The following is a 25,056-nucleotide window of genomic DNA, read 5'->3' as shown; positions in this document are numbered from 1 at the left end:
AGAGAAGGGAATCTCGCTTCAAAGGTGTGATCACTTCAGCATGGCTGTGGCACGGGTCTTCCGATAACCAAAAGGATAACCACTAACACCATACCGCTAAATGCCCACACTGCCTTCCCATGAAAGATAACATTAATCCAAGAAGGGGATAAAGGGAGCCAAGCCATCTCCACATCACTGAACGCAGCCTGGGATTGGGAAATGTGGGTGGACCTAAACCAGAGGCTCACCTTCCCACCTGAAATTGCATTGATCAACCTGCGTCTAGTGGTTAGCGCGCAGACCTCACAGCTAGGAGACCAGGGTTCAATTCCCACCCTCGGCCATCTCTGTGTGGAGTTTGCATGTTCTCCCCGTGCACGGGTGGGTTTTCTCCGGGTACTCCGGTTTCCTCCCACATTCCAAAAACATGCTAGGTTAATTGGCCACTCCAAATTGTCCATAGGTATGAATGTGAGTGGGAATGGTTGTTTGTCTATATGTGCCCTGTGATTGGCTGGCCACCAGTCCAGGGTGTACCCTGCCTCTCGCCCGAAGACAGCTGGGATAGGCTCCAGCACCCCCCGCGACCCTCGTGAGGAAAAAGCGGTAGAAAATGAATGAATGAATGAACCTGCGTCCTTTGGTCCAAGTCTTGCCGCCGTGTCTTCATTGTTGAGCTGACTATTTATATATACATATATACACACATATATATATACACAAACACACACATGATAACGTTACATCAATTATACCATGTCTATGTTGCATATTCACATGAATATTCACAGGTGAATTATTAATAGTCTTCTCTATTCATCTTTATTATGCAGTTATCACTATTAAATAGCGGTAGGAACAAACACATTATAGTGATTATATGACACATCTATGTCGCTGCACATGTGCTCATGCATGAGCTATTATGGTATCATGCAAGACTGTCAATCATAAAGTGGTCATTTACCACTTAAAAGGATAAAAATACAAATCTAAAGAGAAGCGGGTGACATCCGGGCAAACTCTTCAATCGTTTTCACAAGGATTGACGGCCTGAACTGAATGCAAACAGAAACAGAGGAAAAACAAACTTTAGCAAACAAAACCCAATCGACCTGTACAATATGTGTTGACTCAGCAAGACTGTCAGACTATCTAGTAACTACACTAGGGGTCACAAAAGATTTACAATATTTTACAAAATGAAAATTGACAAGAGATACTCATTTTTTTAACATTTCTTTTCATAGCTTATTTCAGCCTAAACAACCCGAATGTGCTTGTTTACCAGGACACTACCAAAACCGTATTAGAATCAAATCATGATCTGGAACAACGAACCATAAGCTAAATTCCCCAAACACCAGGAAGTGAGGTCAAAAGGATATCTGCATTAAGACTAGTCGGACCTGGAGAACATTACCAACGACCAAGTATGCCACACTAACCTTAAAACACCGCCATCTAGTGTACAAAAGAATAAGTACATGACAAAGCAATGCTTCTCAACTGCTGGGTCTCAAACTTATACAGTCGTGGATTACAGACATGTTATTGATGGGGCAGCTAGACAGAGGGCCGTTTTAATCATATTTCATGCGCATTACTACATATTTTAAAATCACATGTAGTATAAAAACACATACATGACACAATTAGATAGACACATTAGGTGCTCTGGGAAGGAGATAGCGCATCCTTTGAATAGCTGTATTTGAAGAGCTTGCAACCAAAAGGCGCTAAATCCATTTTGACTGATTTCAAGAAAATCAATGATTTTTAATTACGCACATATCAATCTATTTGGTCATCAAGTCTATATTGCAAATGAAAGAGCTATCAATATAGGTCGTAAAAATGCATGCTATAAAAATCCTGCACACACCATGTATTTTATATAATTTTTTTAACTAATTTTTTTTCCGGATTTAGCGCCTTTTGGCTGAAATGAATTTGAAGTCACCTTTAACTTCTTCAATGGCATTGTTGTAAAAGAATGTAAGTGCTTTAATGTGCTATGCTAATAAAATAATTACAACACAGAAGCCATTCTCAACATACAATACACCCCCCCACACACACACATGCACTCGTTCACCTTCACACATTACAGAAACAAAATGTTATAACCTACCACTAGTACACTGTTACTGATAAAATTTTGTTAAGATATTATAGCACACATCATCCACATTCCATGATGATCAGCTTTAACACAACTCAACATACCCAATCATACCCACATGAAAAATAACAATTTGCAGACAATAATAAATATTTTATTAAAAGCAGTGCTCATATTTGACTGCACCATGAAGGTGACAGTGACAAAAATCATCTCATTACAAACTCTTTACATTGTATGTTTTTTAGTACAAGTAAAATAATGTTTCTCATGAAAGTTGGAGGTGTCAAGGTAGAGACATGCCTTTTATGGCGTAAAAAAAACTTCCATGTTACAGAATACTGTAAAAACACAATTTGTGTTCTCCTGAATTGCATAACATACTGTAACTATCATACGTGTACTTAATGTACACAAACAAAACAGGATGCGCACTGATACTGGCTTTCTGTATGTGCAGTGCCAATTGTATTCTTCTCTCTGATTGGTCAGATTATCAATAGATGAGAAACTTGGGCCAATCAGAATAAAGAATAAAGAAAGGGATTTAGCTCCTTTTGGTTGAAATCTGAAATGGAAATAGCGCCTTTTGCTTGAAAACATACATTTCACATCACTTTTTTTCATATTTTTAAAAATGATTTCAAGACCAAAATATGTGATTTGGATACACATGACAGAGGTATATTAAACTCATGAAAAACATGCAACTTAGTGAAAATTGGATTTAGCGCCTTTTGGTTGCAAGCTCTTCATTTCCTAACTGTGCGTGATGCTGTAATCTTGCGAGAGGGTATGTGGCGCGCGCAAGTCAGACAAGCGGAACATAGCACTCCCAAACAATCGTAACTATTTAAACATCCGCAAAGTATTTGTAGATATAAACCAACATGTTAAACTGCTGGGAAGGTTACAGCTCACAAAGACAAACCTGGAAGATCTGGAGGAGTACATCGACGGGTGCTTTCATCGGATTGTCATGGGCAAGTCACCCAAGACGCCCAACTCCAAGTGCAGCCGTGCTGAGGACTCCCTTGGGAGGCACAGACATCAAGGACATCCTCGATTCCATCGACAAGAGGCGGATTTGCTTGGACGGCCGACTGGCTCTTGTCGAGGTACTCCATAAAGAATTCCAGGCCATCCGTGAGTCTCTGGACTTCAGCCAGAAACAAGTAATCTCCTTGGTGCTACCCTGCGGGAGTCGGTGAAGTCCCTCACAGATGGAGTTTCACAACTCCACTAGGAAAATGAGTCCATGAAGGAAACGATCTTGGACCTTCAGGCTCAAAGAGGGACAACCTTGTCTTTGCAGGAATTCCGGAGAAATCTGAGGAAGACCCGGAAGAATCCGTAAGGGCCTTCATGGCGCAACGGCTCAAGCTTCCAGCCGACATCATCAGGAACATCACCTTCCATCGCTTCCATCGCCTGGGAGCCAAGAAGCCAGAAAATAGAAGGCAGAGACCCATCGTGGCAAAATTTGAACACTTCAAGCAGAAGGAGCAGGTGAAAGGGGACGGACTTCAGCGTGAACGACCAGTTTCCAAGGGAGATCCTTGACAGACACCGTCGCCTGTTTCCTATCCGAAAAAAGTTCATCAACGAGGGGTGCCGAGCTGTCATCACAGTGGACAAACTCTTTGTTAATGGACAGCTATACCGCGACCGTGAAATTACACCGTGGCTGTATTAATCATTCTAACATGGTAACTGAATATGCTTGGTAAGGTAAGGTAACATCCTACTTTTTCACACCAACATGATGAAGGTTCATATATCATAACGCTAACCCATTGTTAACGCCTGCACCCTGCTTTCAAATTCCCCCCATTTCTCTCCCTTGCATGTCACCTCATTCTTTCCCTCCCTGTCTCGCACACTTTCTCACTGTCTTTCCCCTCTTTTTTCTGCACCAGCATGTCAATACAGTTCACACACACTCACATAATCACAAACCGGCAAATACAAACATTGTACATAAAGACACACATGCATGCACACAGGTGGCTCGTACTGTACATCTGACACATAATCCTACAACACTGCCACTTACACACACGCATATCTCACACATGCATACACCAACATTACACCTTCACCAGTCAGATCAGGAGGACTAGATTATAATATGCCCATGTGCAATTTAAGCATATATTTAAATGTATATATGCTTACATTACCTACAGGCACATACTATACTTCACACTTGCACATCTATACACACACATCACCATAAGCTAGTCTAGGATGTCCTCACTGCAATTTGTCACTCGGGTCTCGAGAAAAAAGACAAAAAATGTTTAACCATCTAAAGAATATCCAAGCAGACATTGTCTTATTGCAAGAGAATCACATCTCCAAAGCAGCTGCCCATACATTTCACTCACCAGTTTCCACATATGCATATACTTAGCAAATTACAACTCCAAACAAAGGGGCGTAGCCATTTTAATTAGCAGGAGGGTCCATTTTACACTGCACAGCAATATTACAGACATAGAAGGTAGATATATAATAATTCACATATTTGTTGACAATGTAAAACATATATGGCCCGAATGTTGATGACCCCTCTTTCTTTCACAGCTTTTTTTCCTTCTCTCTCTGCACACCTGGATTCAAGCTTGATCTTGGGAGTGGACTTCAACTTGGTATTTAATCCAGATATAGATAGGTCTAGCCCAGCTGGGGGACATCGTGAGTCTCAATCACAACAACACTGAAGAAATATATGATTGATTTTGGTCTTTCTGATGGTTGGCGCTCATATCACCCTACTCACAGAGAATATACGTACGTATTTCTCACCAGTGCACCACACTTACTCTCCTATTGACTACTTCTTAACAAGTAGCTCAATCTTATCAGACATATCAAATATTCACATACACCCTATCATTATTAGTATGATAGGCATATATTAGGCATACATTAGTGATCACGCACCAGTCTCTCTCTTTCTTACTAACCAAACCACATGTACACCTACTAAATGCTGGAGATTTAATACATCATTGCTTAAAGACCCAGACTTTCTAAAAGACTGAGAGAGAGAGTGGACAACATTTTTAGATTTTAATGACCAACCAGAAACCTCAGCTTGTGTTCTCTGGGAGACAGCAAAAGTAGTAATGTGCGGAAAAATGATCTCCTATTCATCATATAAGAAAAAGAAAGAAAGATTATTATCTTTATCTCCATTGATGAGAAAAATCTCAGTGTAAAAGAAGCAATCAGTTCAACATCTTCTAGTTGCTCGCAAACGATCGGGCTAAACCAGGGGTGGGGGGGGGGGGCAGACTATATATTTTACACGTAACAGTCCACCTGGTATTATTGTATCTGTAAAATTGTCATGCAATCTGCTATTATTATTTATTATTTTATATTTAAATATTTGAAAAATAATAAAATATTATAATAATTACAATAAAATTAAAATAATACTTATTATTATGTAAAATATGCAAATATAACAATAATGTTATATATAATTAATATAATAATTAGCATTAACATAATAATTATAATAATCATAATAGTTCTAATAATAATTATAATAATCTAATAATCTAATAATAATAATAATAATAATAATTATTATTATTATTATTATGTGCTTGTGTCTCTTTTTTCAGGAGCACTTTGTAAACAACAGGCCATGTCAAAAACGAAATTGATAAAACCATCAAAAGGTTGGCTCAGGCCATGATGCCAGGTTGTATGTTGAGTTTAAATGAAATACTTTGGAAAGATTGGGCGGGCCGTATTCAAACACTTGGCGGGCCGGATGTGGCCCCCGGGCCGTAGTTTGCTCACCCCTGCTCTACAGCAAATGCCAAATAACAAGGCACCAGGACCAGATGGGTTCCCTGACGATTTTTTTTTCCCTTCACAGGACAGTATGTTGTGGGGAGCCAGTAAAAAAAGGTATGCAGGCTGCTTAGTATATCTATATGTCAGTGCTGATGTGACAATTTGTCAAAATCTAACCAGACTAAAAAACTATTTTTGGAGCCTGGATTATTTGGGCATGTCCTGTCATGTTGGCAATTGCAAACAATCATCTTCATGTGCGCAGTGAAGGGTGCTACATTCACCAAATATGCAGGATAAAAAGGATTCAGGAAGGTTTCAAGGTTTTTAATACTTTCAAATTCCCAAATTTCAGGATAAATAATAAGCATGATACAGAGTTAAATGTGCTAGTTTTTATTTTTTCTTCTCTTCCTTTTCTTCAGCTTCCTGTCGCTCACGGCCAAATTCAACCACCAAAGGTTTCCCTAGCAACCGGTATCCATGGACCAGCTGCAAAGCTTTCTGGGCCGTTTCAGTGTCTGACAAAACATTATATACACACATACATAATAATATATTATTATGAAAACAATGGAAACATCTTGGAGTCCTCACCTGGCAGTGAGATGAAGGCCTGCCCCTTCATCCGTCCCGTTAGAAGTCGGTACAGCACCGGGGGCCCACTAGCCCACTCGAACCTGGAGAACAGTGCCACCAGCTGAGCCACTGATGCTTGTGCGCTCAGGTTCTTCACACATAAAACCTGCAGTGGGACAAAGAACAAATAAAAAACAATGAGTCTGAAGGTTCATTCATTCATTTTCTACCGCTTTTTCCTCACGAGGGTCGCGGGGGGTGCTGGAGCCTGAGTCTGAAGGTTAATGACCTTTATTTTATACATTTAAAACAAATTACCATTTTAATTGCAAAGTCATCTTGTAGCAATTTTTTTTTCAAAATGCTGTATTGCTGTAGTGCCTACAGTAATAAATATGCAATTATTACTATACAATTATATATATACAATATATAACCATTATTTTACACGTGTAATAAAACTACTAGTTGGAAATATAACAGTAAGATAACAGTGCATTGCAGTTGGAATCAACATTTTTTCAAAGATATATACTTATTGGTATGAAAGTGTTTGCCGCCTTCTTGATTTCTTACTTTTTTGCATGTTTGTCTTATCAGTCAGACACTTATAGAATATGTTTATGTACATGTTTGCCTGAATTAAGCACTGCATTTACAAGTCTAACAACTGCAAAACTGCCTAAAATACAAATATAAGCCATGAATGTTTTCATTTATTGTGAATGTTGTATTCTACATTGGTCACAAGGTGTCAGTTTGCCATATGCCATAGCTGCAAAAATATTTCAGGCACCTGTTGATTGAGAAAATTAAAAGGCTTATGGCTGCGCGGTGACCGAGTGGTGAGTGCGCAGACCTCACAGCTAGGAGACTGGAGTTCAATTCCACCCGCGGCCATCTCTGTGTGAAGTCTCCAAATTGTCCATAGGTATGAATGTGAGTGTGAATGGTTGTTTGTCTTACGTGCCCTGTGATTGGCTGGCAGCCAGTCCAGGGTGTAGCCCGCCTCTCACCCGAAGACAGCAGGGATAGGCTCCAGCACCCCCCCGCAACCCTCGTGAGGAAAAGCGGTAGAAAATGAACGAATGAATGAATGAATAAAAGGCTTATAGTGCGGAAAATACGATACTCATAAAATGACCAAGAAGAACAAATTATCTACAGTTGAGGACAAAATTATTAGCCCCCCTACAAAAATGTCACTGTTTCACTCAGCTACATTCATTTTGGTCTTCTGGAGATAGGTCTTCACCAAGAAAGACATATGTTCTATTGTTGTCATGGTGGAGGATGAAATGACGTCCTGGATCCAGTTTTACTGCTGACCGCTTAAGGTTTGTTTTCAAAATCTCCACATATCTTTCTTTGTTTATGATTCCTTTCACCTTGACAGGGTTTCCAGTTCCAGATGCACTGAAGTATCCCCACAAGATAGTTCTCCCACCAACATGTTTCACTGCGGGGACGGTGTTCTTTGGTGTTCTCCCTTTTCTCTCCAAACATAAGCAGTATCTCTATGGCCAAAGAGCTCTAGTTTATCAGAACATATCAGACCATAGGACAAAAAAAGCATTCTCTCTTTGAACGTGGTCGGATTGTTGACCATGCAGTGTGTTTCCCTTAATTGACAACATTTGGGGATGGATGGCAAGGGAAGTGACCATCAGTTCCAGACAGTGGATTCCCACCTGTAGCAACAATCCCACTAGTCTCCGGTCAACACTGGCATCAATCTTCCCAAGAACCATTTTTTCAGGTGATTAACAAGAATGGGACTATCTGAGTCCTTTTTTCAATAATATATATTTTATATATATATACACACACACACACACACACATATATGTGTATATATATATATTGTTTTTTTTTGGGGGGGGGCTTGATTATTTTGAGTTATGGTCTTGATTTTGTGTTTCAGAGGCAGTGGTCTTAAACTTTTCATTAGCCTTTTTCAGTTTAATGGTGGTTTGCAATACATTGCTTATTCCAATTTTTTTGTCTCACTTCTTCTTGTTGCGTTCTCAACTTAAACTTCAACTTAAAACCTCCTCAAGATCCAACAGTGCAAAATGTAAATGCTAGCAATTTTTCAACTGATCAGGAGTGAATAAGGTAGGTAGGTAGGTAGATACTTTATTTGTCTCGATGGGGAAATTTGTATGTTTCAGCATACTTCGTGGAAGTAGAATATCTTTAAAAAAGCACAACAGATACACAAAAGAATAACAGATACGATAATATTCTATGGGAATAATATATACTGTATAAATCTTATTAATGAAAAAAATAACATCAACATCATTCATTCATTCATTCATTCATTTTCTACCGCTTGTCCTCACGAGGGTCGCGGGCGTGCCGGAGCCTATCCCAGCTGTCTTCGGGCGAGAGGCGGTACACCCTGGACTGATCGCCAGCCAATCACAGGGCACAAATAGACAAACAACCATTCACACCTCATATTCATACCGATGGACAATTTGGAGTCGCTAATTAACCTAGCATGCATATTTTTTGATGATGCCCGATGATGCAATCGAACTCGGGTCTCCAAGCTGTGTGGCCTGAGCGCTAACCACTCTCCTGCCGTGCAGCCCAATATAAATATAATATATAATATAAATCATAATTATAAAATGCAACAATAAATACACACTGCTGAAAAAAGGGCTGCACGTTGGTCGAGTATGGAGTTTGCATGTCCTCCCCGTGCATGTGTGGGTTTTATTTGGGCACTACGGTTTCCTCAAACATTCCAAAAGGTTAGGTTAACTGGAGAAACTCCAAACTCCAGCATGTATGCGACCCTGATGAGGACAAGCGGTACAGAAAATGGATGGATGGAAATTGTCTATAAGTATGAATGAGTGTGATTGTCTATATGTGCCCTGCCATTGGCTGTCAACCAGTCCAGGGTGTCCAGACTTCGGGCATCTTGCCCAAATTCAGCTGGAATAGGCTCCAGCTCCAGGCTCCCGTGACCCTAATGAGTAGGGATGAGCGAGTAACTGCTAACTGTATCTGTTCACCAATCTAAATTATCTGTATGTATCTACTCTGAGTGGGCGGAGCATAAACCAGAAGCAGGCTGTAATGCTGTACATCATATTAAGATGAAAATGGCATGAATTGATCAGAAATTGCTAAATGTATTATGTATTATTCAGCTATTTTATGAAACAAGTTTAAGATTGCAAGGTGCATACTGCAACATATTGAAAGGGGAGTAATATTTTATGCCAGCAATAAATGCAGCATGCTTGATGCCGCCCTTGTGCAGCGTGTCTTGGGAGGGCGGGTGCTGTGTGCGACTGGCCGGTCACAGAGCGATTAGAGTGATTACATAACGAACATTGTCTTTAAACTAGGGCTGTCAAAGTTAACGTGTTAATGATGTACTCACTGAAGTTCCCTTTAATGGTGGCAAATTTTTTGACGCGCGATTAACGTGTGCTCCCTCTGTTTGACCTTCGGCCCACACCGTAGTTTGAAGCACGGTAACTCTGTAGCCACAAGCTGGAACAAATATTGATGGGAAATTGAGAAAAAAAGGAGTATTTAGATTGATAAAGTTAGCTTCAAAGCCCTGGCAGATGTCTCTTGTAGCAAGACCAATGTTATTTGTATTTATTGTCGCTGTGCGAGGTCTTCCTTGCTCACATTTTGTATTTGCTGAACACAAAGAGATTTCCCCTACTTATTATAGATAAAAACTTATTTCTATCTGCAATTAATTGTGTTAACTATGGACAAAATGTGATTAATCGTGATCCAATATTTTAATCGATTGACAGCCCTTCTTTAAACACAAATATAGATAATGACAAAATGTACTCGTTTCATATTTGTATCTGGCAAAAATGCATTATCCGTAAGGGGTACTCTTGAACAGGGGCGGGCAAATATTTTGGCTCGTGGGCCGCATTGAGTTAACAAAATTGTCCAGGGGGGTCACAACATATATTTAACATATACTATTTTATGCTTATAATTTTCCTTAAATTATTTGTCTAATATTATCTGCAAAAGTGTTATGCTTTTGGCATAATGCTATCAGCTGTATGTTCTCATGTCCCTTTTTTCAGGAGCACTTTAAACATCAGACCACATCAAACTATGTAATTTAATTTTAAAGTTTTATTTTTTTTTTACTAAATAAGACATCCAACTTGCAAGTGATGTTGCCAGTTCATATGTTAAAAGTTGAAATACTTAGAAAGCAACTGGCGGGCCGGATTCAAACGCTTGGTGGGTGGCATGTGGCCGGTAGTTTGACCTCCTCTGCTCTAGAAAATGGATGAATGGATGGACTATTAAAAACGTTTACTATTAAAAAAGTAGAATGTCCCTGTTTACGAAGTGAAAAACTGTGCCCTTACTTTGGAGGGATTTCCAGGTTGGTAGTTCCTGAACCTCGGGATGTTGCGGATGCCCTCCTCAGTTTCTCGGTTCTCCAGAATTTCTTCATCTGTCATTGTCGCAACCTCCCCTTTGACTGTCAGTGGGCCACGTGACCCCACCGTCATCGCTCCACACAGACTGCCTATTGGTTGGCTTATGTTGATCTCTACCGAAGTAGATGCTTGACGCTTTGACTGTTCTGATATGCTTCTCTTTTCCTCCCGTAGCTCCTTTTGGGAAGCTCCCTCTGATTGGTCATGTGACTGCACAGATGTGGGTTCATGTGACATTTGAGGCTCCTCTACTGACACTTGCTGTTCTTCCTTAGTCAGGAGATCTCTGTAGAGTTTCTCCATTGGATCTGAGGATGTCGCCCCCTGCTGACCCTCTTGATTATTTTCATCTGGAGAGGAAAACGGGAAATAGCCATATGATTTTTGAATGGATGAATAGGAATTCGCAGACATTTGTACGCACTTTACCATGGTGGTAAAGTGCGGCGAGGAAACCCCGGCGATCGTTTCCCTGGAAAAGTGCCTGTTCGATCTCCATCTCGCGCCGTGACAGTGCCTGGCTGGTGACAAAGCGTTGCGGGCGGGACAGGATTTCCTCTCTGACTGCAATCTTGTCTCGGATCACTTGGAGACGCTCTTGCTTGATGCCGGGAGCAGCATACACGCCGTGACACTATGGGCACACCACCACCACATTAAGTGGGTAACATCCTGAGATTGCATCAGTACAGAGTGATTTGTATTCATTTATTACATTCTCAGGTATGTCTGGATCATCTCTGCTCTGCCACAGTTGTATCTCATCTTCTGTAAGACCTAACTCCCGCAAGCTGGCCAGCTCCTGCTCTCCATCCTGCAGGGCCTGGAATTGGGAGAGGCTCCTCACACCGGCGGCCTGCTGCCCGAACGGCCGATAAAGCGCCGCTGGGGTGAAACATCGCTTCTTGGCCACACATCTGAGAGACAGAACTAGTTAGTTGAAATAAAATACTGTGTTCCCTCCTTTATTACGAGAGATTGCTTCCCAAAATAGCCTGCAATAAGTGAAATCTGCAAAGTAGCCAACTTTATATTTCTTGCTTCTGTCGTATTATTTTACTCCTCCCCTTGGTCTTTCATTAACTAAAGATTCATTTCCAGTATTCTTAATGGATTACAGCCAACAGCAGTGTAACTTCTGCCTTCCTTCAATGTTCAGAAGTCAAGCTCCTTGTGTGATAGTTGGATTCATCTGCCTTTTGGCTCCAAATGGCAACAAATCTATTAAATGGGTCCAATTTATGTACAGTTGTGTTCAAAATTGTTCAACCCCCACTGCAATAATGCGTTTTAGCAAGTTTGCCTTTCATTTTTTATCTTGTTTAGAATCAGATCAGAGAAGGACTTGTAAATTAGACAAATGCAACTTAAATCACAATATTTTTTGTAACATACAGTAAAGTCTCGTTATATCGATATCGGTTATAACGAATTACTGCTTATTACGATACTATTTTCATTTCCCGGCAAATTTCTAGTCTTTTATGATATAATTAGTTCTGTTAGTACGATACCCGGTTATTATGATAATCCGGTTACTACGATGCCCTTTTCATCTCCCGCCAGCCAATTTGGTCTGCTTATATCGATACAAAAGCAGCTTAAATCAATCTTTGCTTAAGGATTTCAATACCAAAAAAGAACACGGCGAACGGCTGCTTCCAGTCAACTTTATTTTTCACACTTCCACCACTAGAGCGCAGCACACACACCGATTCCCGCACTTCCTGGTTCACAGGTCATGCTCAACCCGCCCCACATAGCTGGCCAAACACATGCCTGCAACAGAAGAACCAACTGACATAGCATATACACATATTCCAACGAAGACACAAGCGTACAAATACATGTATTTAATTGTGTTGTATTCAGATATCTTTTTATCGTTCGTGGTTTCTCTCGTGTGTATAGATTCTATACACACGAGAGAAACCACTAACACAGTTGGTTCTTCTGTTGCAGGCATGTGTTTGGCCAGCTATGTGGGGCGGGTTGAGCATGACCTGTGAACCAGGAAGTGCGGGAATCGGTGTGTGTGCTGTGCTCTGGTGGTGGAAGTGTGAAAAATAAAGTTGACTGGAAGCAGCCGTTCGCCGTGTTCTTTTTTGGTATTTAAATCCTTAAGCAAAGATTGATTTAAGCTGCTCAACATTGTTCTATATTATAGAACAATGTCGAGTGCATTATTGCCCACTTTTAATGCAGTTCGGCGCAGGATCGGATATATCGACAATCCGGTTATATCGATATTTTTTCCGACTCCCGACAATATCGATATAACGAGACTTTACTGTACCAACAAATGTCCTTTCTGTGATTACAACTTTGACAAAATTATTCAACCCCTTGGTCACATACGTCCTTAATACTTTGTAAAACACACTGGCAATAATAACGTCATGACACATAGCTTGACACAAAGTTTCTTGCAGCGATCGGCAGAAATCTTAGCCTATTCCTCATGGGCAAAGGCCTCCAGTTGACTGGCATTTTTGGGCTGTCATGCTGCAACTCCCTTCTTCAATTCCCACCAGAGATTATCGGATTTATGTCAGTCGATTGCAATGGCCAATCCAGAATCTTACAGTCCTTTGCTGCAACCAAGCTGTGGTAGATTTGGAGGTATGCTTGGGATTGTTGTCCTCCAATGTCTCCCAAGCTTCAGTTTTGTCACTGACTGCATGACATTTACACCCAAGCTTTCCTGGTAGTTAACTGAATTCATAATACCTTGCACACACTGAGATTCCCTGTAACAGGAGAAGCAAAAGAGCCCCAGAGAATGACTGACCCTCCACCATGCTTCACTGTAGGCAAGGTGTTTTCTTCTTGAAAAGGCATTGTTCTTCCTTCTCCAAACACATCGTTGAGTCATAGGCATTGAAACTTCTGTTCTTATGAGTGGTCATCTTTCTAGGGTTGAATAATTTTCTCAGTGAGCAAACCACTAAAAGGGCATTTGTTATTGTATTAGAAAAAATATTGTTGTCATTTTAGCTGCGTTTTTAGAAGTCCTTTTATTATAAACATGATTTAAAAAATGTTTTTCAATTTCCGAAAAACCTTTCCTGCAATGAGGATTGAATAATTTGGAACGCAACTGTATAACTTTAGAAATTGTGTCCAATGAAAATATTTCAGCACCCATAAATATTTCAAAAAGGCTGTTGTCCTGGGTGGTCTCTATCACCACTATTGTGACATGGCAATAGACCCCCTTGTAATTGCAAGCTTACAATGCACAACTTAAAGATCTCGAGGTGGACACTCCATCCATCCATCCAACCATTTTCCTCTGCTTATCTGGGTCGTGGGGGCAGCAGTCTCAGTAGGGAAGTCCAGACTTCCTGGTCCCCGGCCACCTCCTCCAGCTCCACCGGGAGGACACCAAGGCGTTCCCAGGCCAGCTGTGAGACATAATCCCTCCAGCATGTCCTTGGTCTGCCCCGGGGCCTTTTCCAGGCTGGGCATGCCCAGAACACCTCACCAGGGAGGCGTCCGGGAGGCATCCGGACTAGATGTCGAGCCACCTCAACTGACTCCTCTCGATGTGGAGGAGAAGCGGCTCTACTCTGAGACCCTCCTGGATGGCTGAGCTCCTCACCCTATCTCTTAGGGTGAGTTCAGCTACCCTACGGAGGAAACTCATTTCAGCCGCCTGTATCTGCCATCTCATTCTTTCGGTCATGACCCAAAGCACATGACCATAGGTGAGGGTGGGAACATAGATCAACCGGTAAATTGAGAGCTTTGCCTTCCGGCTCAGCTCTCTTTTCACCACGACGGTCCGGTACAGCGACCGCATTACTGCCGAGGCTGCGCCGATCTGTCTGTCGACCTCACGCTCCCACCTTCCCTCACTCGTGAACAAGACCCCGAGATACTTAAACTCCTCCACCTGTCTTTGCCCATCCCCAGTCTTGCCTTAGGGCTCGTCGGGGATGGTTCTCCGGTACGTGGGTGGAGCGTTCTGGGGGCGGGGGGGAGGTCAGCCCTCCCGGTGGATGGTGGGGTCCGTCGGTGGCCTTGCGCTGGTCTTAACTCCTCGGCTCTGGTGCTTGGCCTCCCCATGACTTGGAGCTATTGTTCTCCCTCACGGGGGTGAGCTGCCCGGCGGGTGTCGGCCGGCGCGGTGGAGCGCCTTACCACTCGCCTGCTCGCCCCCTCCGCTTGCTCATGTGCGGACCTCCTCCCCTCACCCGCTCCTTTGTCTGCCACACTGCCGTAGCCCCGATGCCGTGGTCGAGGGGAGTCTGGGGGTGCTATCCCTTGGCGGTCCGTACCTACCTGGGCTCGGGGCCTGGTTGTGGGTCTGGGACCCCTGGGTCCCTCGCCCTGTGTTGCCCCGGACGCCCCACCCGGGGACGTCCACAGTGTGTGCGTGCGTGCGTATTGAGTGGATGGGGTGTGCGCGTGTCTGAAATTATTTTATGTATTTATTGTTTTAAATACTTAGACAGGGCTCGACAATAACGATGTACCGATGGCCTGGGGCAAGTTAAAACAAAATTCGGGCAAGTAAATCTAATCAGTGATATTCCCGTCGGGCAAGTGCACTTTGGCATGCATAACTGACAAGAGTTTTTTTTTAAAGCGGTTCTTGTTGGGTGTTGGTAAAACATGGACTGCGTAATTCCGGTGGTAATTTGCAAAGCCATCCTTGCAATGGACCAATCAGAATCGTTTATTTAGACCGCGGTCCGTAATCCACAGTCCGCGTTTTACCCACACCCGTTGTTCACGATCAACCAATCAGCGATCGTTTGACTACGAAAACATCCATCATGGCGTCGCTGCCAACATGGTCTAATTCTGAAGGAAACAGCAAAAAGTGATGAACCAGTGCCTCCTAAACAAGTATTTTATTAGCGGCAGCAAATCAAATGATGGCACAGGTGAGTGAATCACATTGCTGTGACAATTTGAAGTGGTCACAATGAAACACCACCGATTAGATCCAATACCAAGTGCTGATTTTGCACAAGCTACAAAATCTAGCGCTTCCATTTCTCTGTGTATTTTTCTCACCTTTGCTTCACAAATTATTGTTTGACCATTGAGCTTTTTTTTCTGGATTAAAAACACTTTACTAGTACACAAATGTGTCTATTCAATAAAGTTTCATTGTGGTGCACAAGTATCACTGCTTACTACGACTACGATGTGTAAGGTATTATTTATTTTATTATTTTATTTATTTGAGATTCTCATGTGATGGCACAAAAAATTACATGATATCATTATGGCAGTCTTTTCATTTTACATGGGGCAAGTTCGGGCAAGTAGTTCTCACCTTAAGGATTCCCTATGGGCAAGTCATTTTGGTTTTTAATGTAGAGCCCTGTTAGATAATGATTAGTTTTATTATAATTATAATTATATATGTGGGTGTGCGTGTGTGTATGTGGCTATATAGATATACGGAGGGGGGGCTCTGCGGGGGTCTGGCGCAGGGCGTTCCATCTCTACCGCCCGGTCCTCCATGGGGCAGTGTGCCCGGGCCTCTTCTGTCCTGGCCGGGGCGGTCCTATGTCGGTGGTCAGGCCTGGGGTTACCTGGGGCGGGCCGGGTTCTGCTTCCTGGGGGTGTGTGGGGGGGTGGGGTGGTGGCGCCTCCGGCCGTGGACGGGCTCCCTTCCGGTTGGCGGGGGCGCCCCTGTGCCCACAGGTGTGTGGCCCTCGATGCCCTTCTGCCCTAGTGGGGTATGGTCTCCCGCTGATCTCGGGGGTGCGGCTCTCCTCCGGCCTGCTGGCGCCCTGTTGCCGGTTGGGATTGCTCTTCCGTGGCCTCTTGCTGGTCTCTTCGGGGAGTTGCTTCGGGGGCGGGTCTTGGGGAGTCAGCCCTGGCTTTGCCCACACCCATGAGGCCGGAGGATCTCTGGCGGTGGGGGCTTGACCTGGCTGCGCGGGACGGGGTTTGTTGGGTGGTAGAAGGCAGTCTCTCTCCTTTTGTCATTCTCAGTGACAATTAGACATTCACACACTCGCATTCACATACACAAGCACGCTTACGCACACATATATGAATATATACACAGAAGTACACACCTCCATATGGACACTCACAGCACATGGGTGCTTCTCTACACAATCTACCATCTTATCCCTGATGTCTATATGCTATTGGTATGCTATTATTACAGTAATAATGATGTCAAGCAGTGAGATTTTAATTACTGTAACTGTATAGCTGTAATTGTGTTTACTATCACGGTTCATGTCTTCATTGTTACTATTGCTACTGGTAAGTTGGACTGTTTCATTTCACTGATATCATCTCCATTGTGACCCTTAGCCATCATTGACATTTAACTGTTCTGTTTGTCACTGTTGTTGTTATGGGAATTCTTGTTGCTGCTGTTTTTGTCTCTCTCTCTACTGCCCCCCACCCCACCTTTCTCTTCTTATTTTTGGTTTTTCTTCTTGCTCCGGTCCGGTCGCTCCAAATGCGCATAACAAAAACATCAAATAACGCCAAATAAAATTTCATGGTACAGGGAAGTTGTAGCCAACACCTTTCCTGACACAGAGCAAATCTGTTTAGCATGTAAGGGCATTTAGATGAACAATACTATCTGCCCCAATGGCTGGACGGGACAAAAAAATAAATAAATAAATAAAATACATAAATAAACTCCTCCACCTGGGGCAGGACCTCATTCCCAACCCAGAGGGAGCACGCCACCCTTTTCCGACTGAGAACCATGGCCTCTGATTTGGAGGTACTGAGTCTCATCCCAGATAATTCACTCGAAAGATTCAAATATTTAGAGATTCAAATCCCACCCAGACTCGATCAGGTTGCTGATGCTAATTTCCCTCCACTAATGAAAGCAATCAATTAGTCAATTGATGGATGGATGTATTTGTAGATTATATGTAGATGTCATTACTAACATATGTAATTGGGAGAATCAATATATAGTAACAATTAATGTGCTGCCAAAAGCTGCTTTATCTCTTTCAGAACATGCCTCTGCCACCTCCATCAGATTTATTGTCTACCTTAAAAAATAATTTGTAAGAATTATATGAAATAACAGGAACCCAAGGCTTGGGTTATGCTGACTCTACTTACCATTTGATAGAGGGGATTTAAAGTGTCCTAATGTGACCTAGTATCACCCGGCAACACAACTGAGGTGGATCATGTTCTACTTCTCTGCAAATGACCCTCACAATGGGATCACAATGGAATCACATAGGATACCTCCCCCATTATATCTATACTCTGATTCCAGGAAAAGGTTATGAAAACAAATGAATACAAAAAATCAGATTGTGAAGCATTTGATAAGAATGTTGTGTCACAGGAAGCAATACGTAAAGCTAGGAGAACACACATCTGCAAGTTCATATATTATGTGCGGAGTTCCCCAGGGGTCAATACTGGGATCAACACTGTTCAACTTGTACATCAATGATATCTCCAAAGTCACGAAAGACTTAAAGGTGGTATTATTTGCGGACGATACCACTACTTTTTGTTCTGGAGGGAGTACAGACAAAATCATTAGAAAGGTCAGAGAAGAAATGGTTACACTAAAAAGATGGTTTGATGATAATAAATTGTCCTTGAACCTAAGTAAAACTAAAATCATGCTGTTTGGTAACAGCAGAAAGGACACGCACCAACAAAATACAAATAGACGGCGTAGACATTGAAAGGGTGAAGGGAAATACATTTTTGGGGATCACAATAGATGAAAATATGAGCTGGAAACCTCATATTACAAATATACAACAGAAGGTGGCAAGAAATATTTCAATATTGAACAAAGCAAAATTTGTTCTCAATCAGAAATCACTCCACACTCTTTATTGCTCTCTGGTTCTACCATATCCTACTTATTGTGTGGAAATATGGGCTAATAACTATAAAAGCAATCTTCACTCGCTAAATGTACTGCAAAAAAGGTCTGTAAGGATGATTCATAATGCCGCCTACAGAGAACATACTAACTCCTTATTTCTAAAATTACAAATACTTAAACTTGCTGATATAGTTCATCTTCAAACAGCTAAAATAATGCATAAGGCTAAAAATAACCAATTAGCTAAAAATGTCATCCAATACTGCTCTACAAGTGAGGAGAAATATGAGCTCAGGGAAGAAGTACATTTGAAACACTTCTATGCTAGGACTACGTTAAAAAGCCATAGAATTTCAGTATGTGGAATCAAACTATGGAATGGATTGAGTAAGGAAATCAAACAATGCACAACGATGAGCCAATTCAAGAAACAATACAAGCAGTTGATGTTTGCTAAATACAAGGATGAAGAGTCTTGAACCAGTCATGATGTGCTACATATATCACTATATTGACACTTAGTATGGTACCCATTATGTCACTGGATGCTCATATCACCTCCTACTTCAGTACGTGACAAAACAAATATATATTGAACTATATTAGGAAAGCAGGAAGTGAACAAATGTAACAGTGACTGATTGTAAAAGTACCAGATGGAGGGGTAGGATTTAATAAGCTTTGCTTCTTCCTACTCCTTTTGGACATGTGGAACTGTGAACTGATTATGGGATGCACTCAATTGGAATCTGATGCATGTTCAAATGAAATACAACCATTACCATTACCACATGAAAGAATTAACCAAAATTTAAAGCTCTCAACACCAAAAAAGGTGGTAAATATTAAACAAAACATTTTTGTCATACTGCTGCCATGGCTAAACAAACAATGAAACAAACAACAATGAAATTGGAGTAAAATGAATTGGTTATTTTTACATGATTTGGATACGCCCCCCAGCGAGTTGCTGAATCACTTTTCACAATTGACTCAGTAATCACAATTACTGAGTCAATAATAGAACAGTCCAGCCAGCCATGGAACAACACCAGAGCAAGGAAAGTGAGCTATTTTCTGACATTTCAGACTGTTCTTTGGTCATTGAAGATGATTTTGAAGTAGAAGAAATTGAAGAAGTGTTTGAGGGGGCTGTGGGGATCAGACCATAAAGATTGGAGCCATATCTTAAGAGCTACAGAGCACAGCCTCTGAACGGTAGGTCTTTGTACCTTATACGAGTGTATATCAGGTACATACTATATACATTATAAAGTACAACTTATATAGCATAAAGTAGTAGCACCAGAGTTTTTCTTATAGTTTCTTCTTCTACTTTTTCAAAAAGTTTTCGAAACAACCGACTAGACCAAGCGAGCCATGTCGACTTGGACTTCCAGCAGTCAAAGTTTTTCTTCTCGTTTCCTAAAAGACTAGACGGCCAAATACACGTGAATATGGCACCTCTTGTACCCTTCTCGAGAGGCTTTACTGCTAGAAGCACGTGTCCACCAACTAGAACAGAATAGTTTTGTAACATTAAATTTGGTGGGTACACTGAATAGCGTAGGTTGTAGCCAACTTTCTAGTCCGGTTAGCATTAGCCCGAAGTGGCTTGCTAACCATGGTGAGCCTGTTCAGACGCATAGTAGATGTATTTCTTCAGCTTAGCCCTATTCCAACACAGTCTACTGGCTCCCGCACATTAGTCATAGATGACTCAATCACTCGTAACATCAAGCTTAAGAACCCAGCCACTGTTTTGAAAAGCAGGTACCCAAATGGAGAAGGCGCTTTTGAGAAATATAGATCACTGGTTGAGCCTCACATGACATCACACATTAGAACAGGTCGGGGCACAGGTGATTAACCAGACTGTTAGAACGGGAGTCTGTAAGGTTATAGCTAACTGGTGCTCGGCTGGACTTTAAAAATACAGAGGTCTTTATGTAGAATAAAGCCACATATTATGCATACTTATCCACAACCCATAAATGCACCACGTTCTGTCTTGCTTTCTACTGAGCTAGCACCTGGCGAGAAGACTGAACCTCCCTCTTCAATCTCTTTTACTAGTGACAATTCCACAAATAACTATCAGGGGCCTCATTTATAAAACATTGTGTAGAAATCATACCAAACGTGTGTGTACTTATAAAAATAAAATTTGCATCAGAATATGTGCACCAGTACGCCAACTTTGCGGTTGGCGCACGCACCTTTTGGAGACACAAGACAGTTTTTCATTGCATATGTCAAGTATATCATCAACATCTATTTGTCTTACCACACATCGGCCGGCCGATACATCGGGCTCATATATCTTTACTTGAATCTGTATCGGCCGATACGTGCGTGGGTTTGCTGATGTATTTTTCCGCCGCATGATTTACAGACAGGCATCCGCCGGGCAGCTTTGAGTGGCCGGAGGACGCTACAACACACGCAGTCGCAGTACCCCGCCCCCACTGGTGAATCATAACAAGGGTACGTTTTCAACTTTTAATTAGCCTCTAACAGTTAAACTTAGTTGAAATATTGTCACCTGCTTTGAAATAGGAAACATGAACACCTAGTATGATAGTATACGTGCTTGAAAATATTGTGGCACTCAAGGGTCTTATATAGAGCAGAGCATATTTCAAAAGTAAGCTTGCTTTTTACACCATACACAGTCCATCACATTTCACCGGGTGTCCGCTAGGCATAACAGTCATGGTGTGACAACAAGAAATCCCAAAAACATCATATACCAATGCAACAGACAAATAAAAGCACTCTCACTAGCTGAGCAGACCAAGAATGAACAACTATGCAACTTTAACTACAAACTGACGAGCTATTCACATCAACGGTGCTGCAAAGCACACTGGAAACCAGGAGTGCTCCCAGCGACGCTACAATATAGTTTAGTTTGTGGGTGTGAAAACCAGGAATGCTGCTGAATGCTTCATATTTTAAAAAAGTGAAAAAAGTGTCATCTGTGTGGTTTCTTACCTGTCGATGTCGACATGAGTGTGTAGCTGTTGCAGGAGGAGGCCATGCAGTTGCCGTTGCCCCTCAGTCTCCTGTTCCTCCAGCAGTGGGCCATCCTCACAAGACCGCCGGCTCACTCTGAGACATCACCAATGAGGGACAAGATATGACTATAACAACATTTAAAATGTGAAAATTTTTGACAGTTTGTCAGCAAGAGTTTATCAATTGTCATTATTCATCATGCAGCATTTATTTTTGGACCAATAAATTACAATTAAAAGGCCTGTTAATCTCTCCCATCATCATGCACCTTATATCTGTGGAAAAATACATTACAATGAATAGGCCTGTTAGGCTCTGTCGTCGACTAAATTCTTCTTCTTCTTTTGGTTTAATGGTGGGTTGAATCCATGAATTTAAACAAGGTGCATACCGCCGCCTACTGTACCAGGCTATGTACGTACGTATCTATGGCCCTTTAATTACTTTATGTTCGGACAAGTAGGGAAGATATCAACTGATATTACTACTAATAATAATGTTAATAAATATTCTATAATAATGATAATTGTAATAATTATTTTAATAATCTATATTCTTTTATACAGTCATGTGTCCTTTAAATACCTTATCACTGCCCTCTGTATATCTCTAACACCCTCACCAACTGTCCCTACTATACTCTCCATGCTCCACTCCTTTCCTATTTTAGTAATCCTTTCCCATAGCTTCATTCGCTCTTCCCTATATTTCCTACAATGTAGCAGTACATGTTCCAAATTTTCTATGGCCTTACATTCTATACATACTTCACATGTGCTTTTACCTACTAAAAACAATGTTTTATTTAACCCAGTATGATCAAATCGTAGCCTTGTTAAGATAGTTTCCTCTTTTCTGTTTTTCATCTTCACCACTTGTGTTTTAACATCTTTTTGTACTTTGTAGTATTGCCTTCCCTTTTTATCCCTATCCCATCTGCTTTGCCATTTTTTTGTTTTGGGAAAAGCCAGATAGGAACATTACCAATGGGTGTTAGATTATTAATATCTATAGTATTTAATTTATATTCCTCTGCTATGCCTTTAATTTTCCAGCCAAAGATATTGCTTTTAGTTGAATTATACACCCAACAGTCCTGGATCACACTCTTAGCCAAGTTTCCGTGTAGGCATCCTTTCAGTCTACTCCAGTAGACACTCTTACCTCTATTTGCATTGCTTTAATCGGAGTTGATTGAATTGCACCTGTACAAATCCTGAATGCTTTGTATATATTTCTTTCTATTCAAAGCTCTATACTGTATATATACATCAGTGATTGCTTATCTGCTCCCCATTCTGTAACTGTAACAGCTCTCATTAAATTTATTATGTTTTTGCATTTATCTACTACCTTTTCTACATAAATTTCGTAGACTAAATTAACGTTCCCAGACCGCCTTATAAGGCCACACGATATTTCATCATGACTTCATATCCTCCAGCGCTATCAAATGGCGAGGCATTCGAGACTAAAACTTACATTTGAGGACAGTTGAACTTTTACTATTCTTTCACACACAAACGCCAACCTTGGCTCTATTTATTAGTTGTTCATTTTTAGAAATGGACGTCTTAAACTCAGACGTTCGCATTTAGTGTTATCAACACGAGAAGGTAAAACTATTTATAGTTCTACCGTAACGCTTACAGCTAGAACAGTGGTAGACGTAATTGCATAATATGTAATGTTAGCTTATATTAATGCCAATATTTTGAGTAATATTTGGACTCCACTAAAATATATTTGACGCAACAGAATTGCTCGAAATGCTACTTGTTTACCTTCGCATGCTTCCGCATTTGGCTTCCTACTTCCGGTGCGTGTTGTATCATGGGAAATGTGGTGTCAACAAATTAGGTTATTTTAGACATCGTGAAGCATATTTTGTTTCATTATTAGTTCTTTTTATTGGTCTAAAATGTTATAAAAAGAAGAACTCGTATAGATGTAGCTAATTTTACACAATGGTTTTAATGCTTTTAATGCCTTATGTGTCTTTTCCATGGAATAAAACACCTCGCGTTTTTGGATAGTTATAATGCATCCCCATGTTACACATATGGTCATATTTATCAATTGCTGTAAAGCCTTTCTCCACACTTGAAGCCCTCCCCTCCCTGTTGGAGTGTCCTCAATTAGCCTGCTGGATGACGTCAGTAAGGTGACATGGGTGCTCGCTCCACCACCACCTTCCGAATTGCATGTAGAGAGGCAAGTGTGTACAAAGGGGATGCAAAAAGATGCATTTTCGAATGCATGCTCCTGCTTTAACATGCATACCGTCTTCGTTGCAGCTGGTATCGGATCGCCAGCTCGTTTGAGCTCTGCTCTACTCTGCAGGGGCTGTGCAGCAACGGAGTGACAAGAGATGAGGGGTGGGGACGCAGGGTGGGGTCACAAGCAAGGGAGAGGCGGAGGAGGAAAAGGCAGAGAGAGAGAGCCCAGCCCTTCTTGAATACACGGCAACAACACGCGGACAAGGGAAGCACATACATACGCTGACCGAGACCGGCTGCCGTTATTTTTTGTTTTTGTTTTGTGCAAAAGGGTGTGGGGAGACGCCTTTCGACGCTGCGGATAATATGAACTGAACAGAAGAGGCAGGGATCCTGCTCCTATATCCCGAATATTCACTGTCAAGGTGGAAACCAGACCACCTCTACCACCCCCTCCACCTCCTCTCCCATAAACCCATAAACCATCCTTTCTCCCTTTACCCGGATAGCGCTACACCGCCCCCCCCAAAAAAGCCCCCCTTCCTTGCTGGACTGCTCCACCCCTCCGGTGACCGAGATGCACACGGAGACCCGTAATAAGAAAGTAAGTGTACATTATTGTTATTGAAGTTGACATTGTGTGTGCAACGTGTGGAAAATGTCACTTGTACATTTTGTTTTCTGTGAGAAACTGTGATCCGGCTCGGTTCACGTCCGTAATACTCTCTAGCGCAGAGACGGGTAGGGGAGGAAACGGAAAGGCGCAATCCTCAGCTCACAGACCACCATTTTAGCTTTTAAAGGGACAGTAGCAGTTTTTTTGGCACATGCGCACTGAAGGATGCCCAGGTGCACCGCCTCGTTAGCGTTCATTCTTGGTTTTTTCCTCCAAGGGTGGATACGCTTAAGTGAGATCATTTGTTGTTTTTTAGAGTTAAAACAATTTTACTTAGTTGGTTATGTATTTATTGAGCAACGGGAGGCCATCTCGATACCGTCTTGTGCTGCATTCATGATGGCGGGGAAGTAAGATGTTAG

At 41.7% G+C, this 25,056-nt stretch overlaps 3 protein-coding genes across 5 annotated transcripts in view; 2 read left to right on the top strand and 1 right to left on the bottom strand.

The window, feature by feature from the left end:
- The first annotated feature begins 3,006 nt into the window (after positions 1–3,006).
- Positions 3,007–3,878, top strand: LOC144894601 (uncharacterized). The gene is made up of 2 exons (XM_078787991.1): positions 3,007–3,225; positions 3,423–3,878. The coding sequence occupies exons 1-2, from the start codon at positions 3,087–3,089 to the stop codon at positions 3,668–3,670; spliced, it is 387 nt and encodes a 128-aa protein (XP_078644117.1). The 5' UTR covers positions 3,007–3,086; the 3' UTR covers positions 3,671–3,878.
- Positions 3,879–5,755: 1,877 nt separating this feature from the next.
- Positions 5,756–24,300, bottom strand: rbm41 (RNA binding motif protein 41). Of its 2 annotated transcripts, XM_078787986.1 has the most exons (7): positions 24,083–24,300; positions 21,776–21,892; positions 11,681–11,882; positions 11,395–11,599; positions 10,891–11,315; positions 6,524–6,671; positions 5,756–6,447 (listed from the first exon to the last, which is right to left on the bottom strand). In XM_078787986.1, exons 1-7 carry the CDS (start codon positions 24,295–24,297, stop codon positions 6,323–6,325), a joined length of 1,437 nt encoding a protein of 478 aa, XP_078644112.1. In that variant the 5' UTR covers positions 24,298–24,300; the 3' UTR covers positions 5,756–6,322. The 2 variants fall into 2 exon arrangements, with proteins under 2 accessions (XP_078644112.1, XP_078644113.1); XM_078787987.1 differs by lacking the exons at positions 5,756–6,447; positions 6,524–6,671; positions 24,083–24,300 and adding exons at positions 7,591–8,022; positions 23,584–23,629.
- The window catches only part of klf8 (Kruppel like factor 8), a 102,843-nt gene continuing 101,984 nt past the window's right edge, over positions 24,198–25,056 (top strand). The window contains exon 1 of one of the 2 annotated variants that reach the window (XM_058087900.2): positions 24,198–24,622. In XM_058087900.2, coding sequence (XP_057943883.2) covers positions 24,596–24,622 — 27 coding nt within the window. In that variant the 5' untranslated portion in view covers positions 24,198–24,595. The remainder of the gene's footprint in view (positions 24,623–25,056) is intronic. The other variant, XM_058087901.2, reaches the window with a different exon arrangement.

This window comes from Doryrhamphus excisus, linkage group LG21, assembly GCF_037039965.1.
Source record: "Doryrhamphus excisus strain RoL-2023G ecotype Guam linkage group LG21, RoL_Dexc_Guam_v1.1, whole genome shotgun sequence".
Lineage (NCBI taxonomy): Eukaryota > Metazoa > Chordata > Actinopteri > Syngnathiformes > Syngnathidae > Doryrhamphus > Doryrhamphus excisus.
This window is presented reverse-complemented; position numbering and strand designations above follow the sequence as displayed.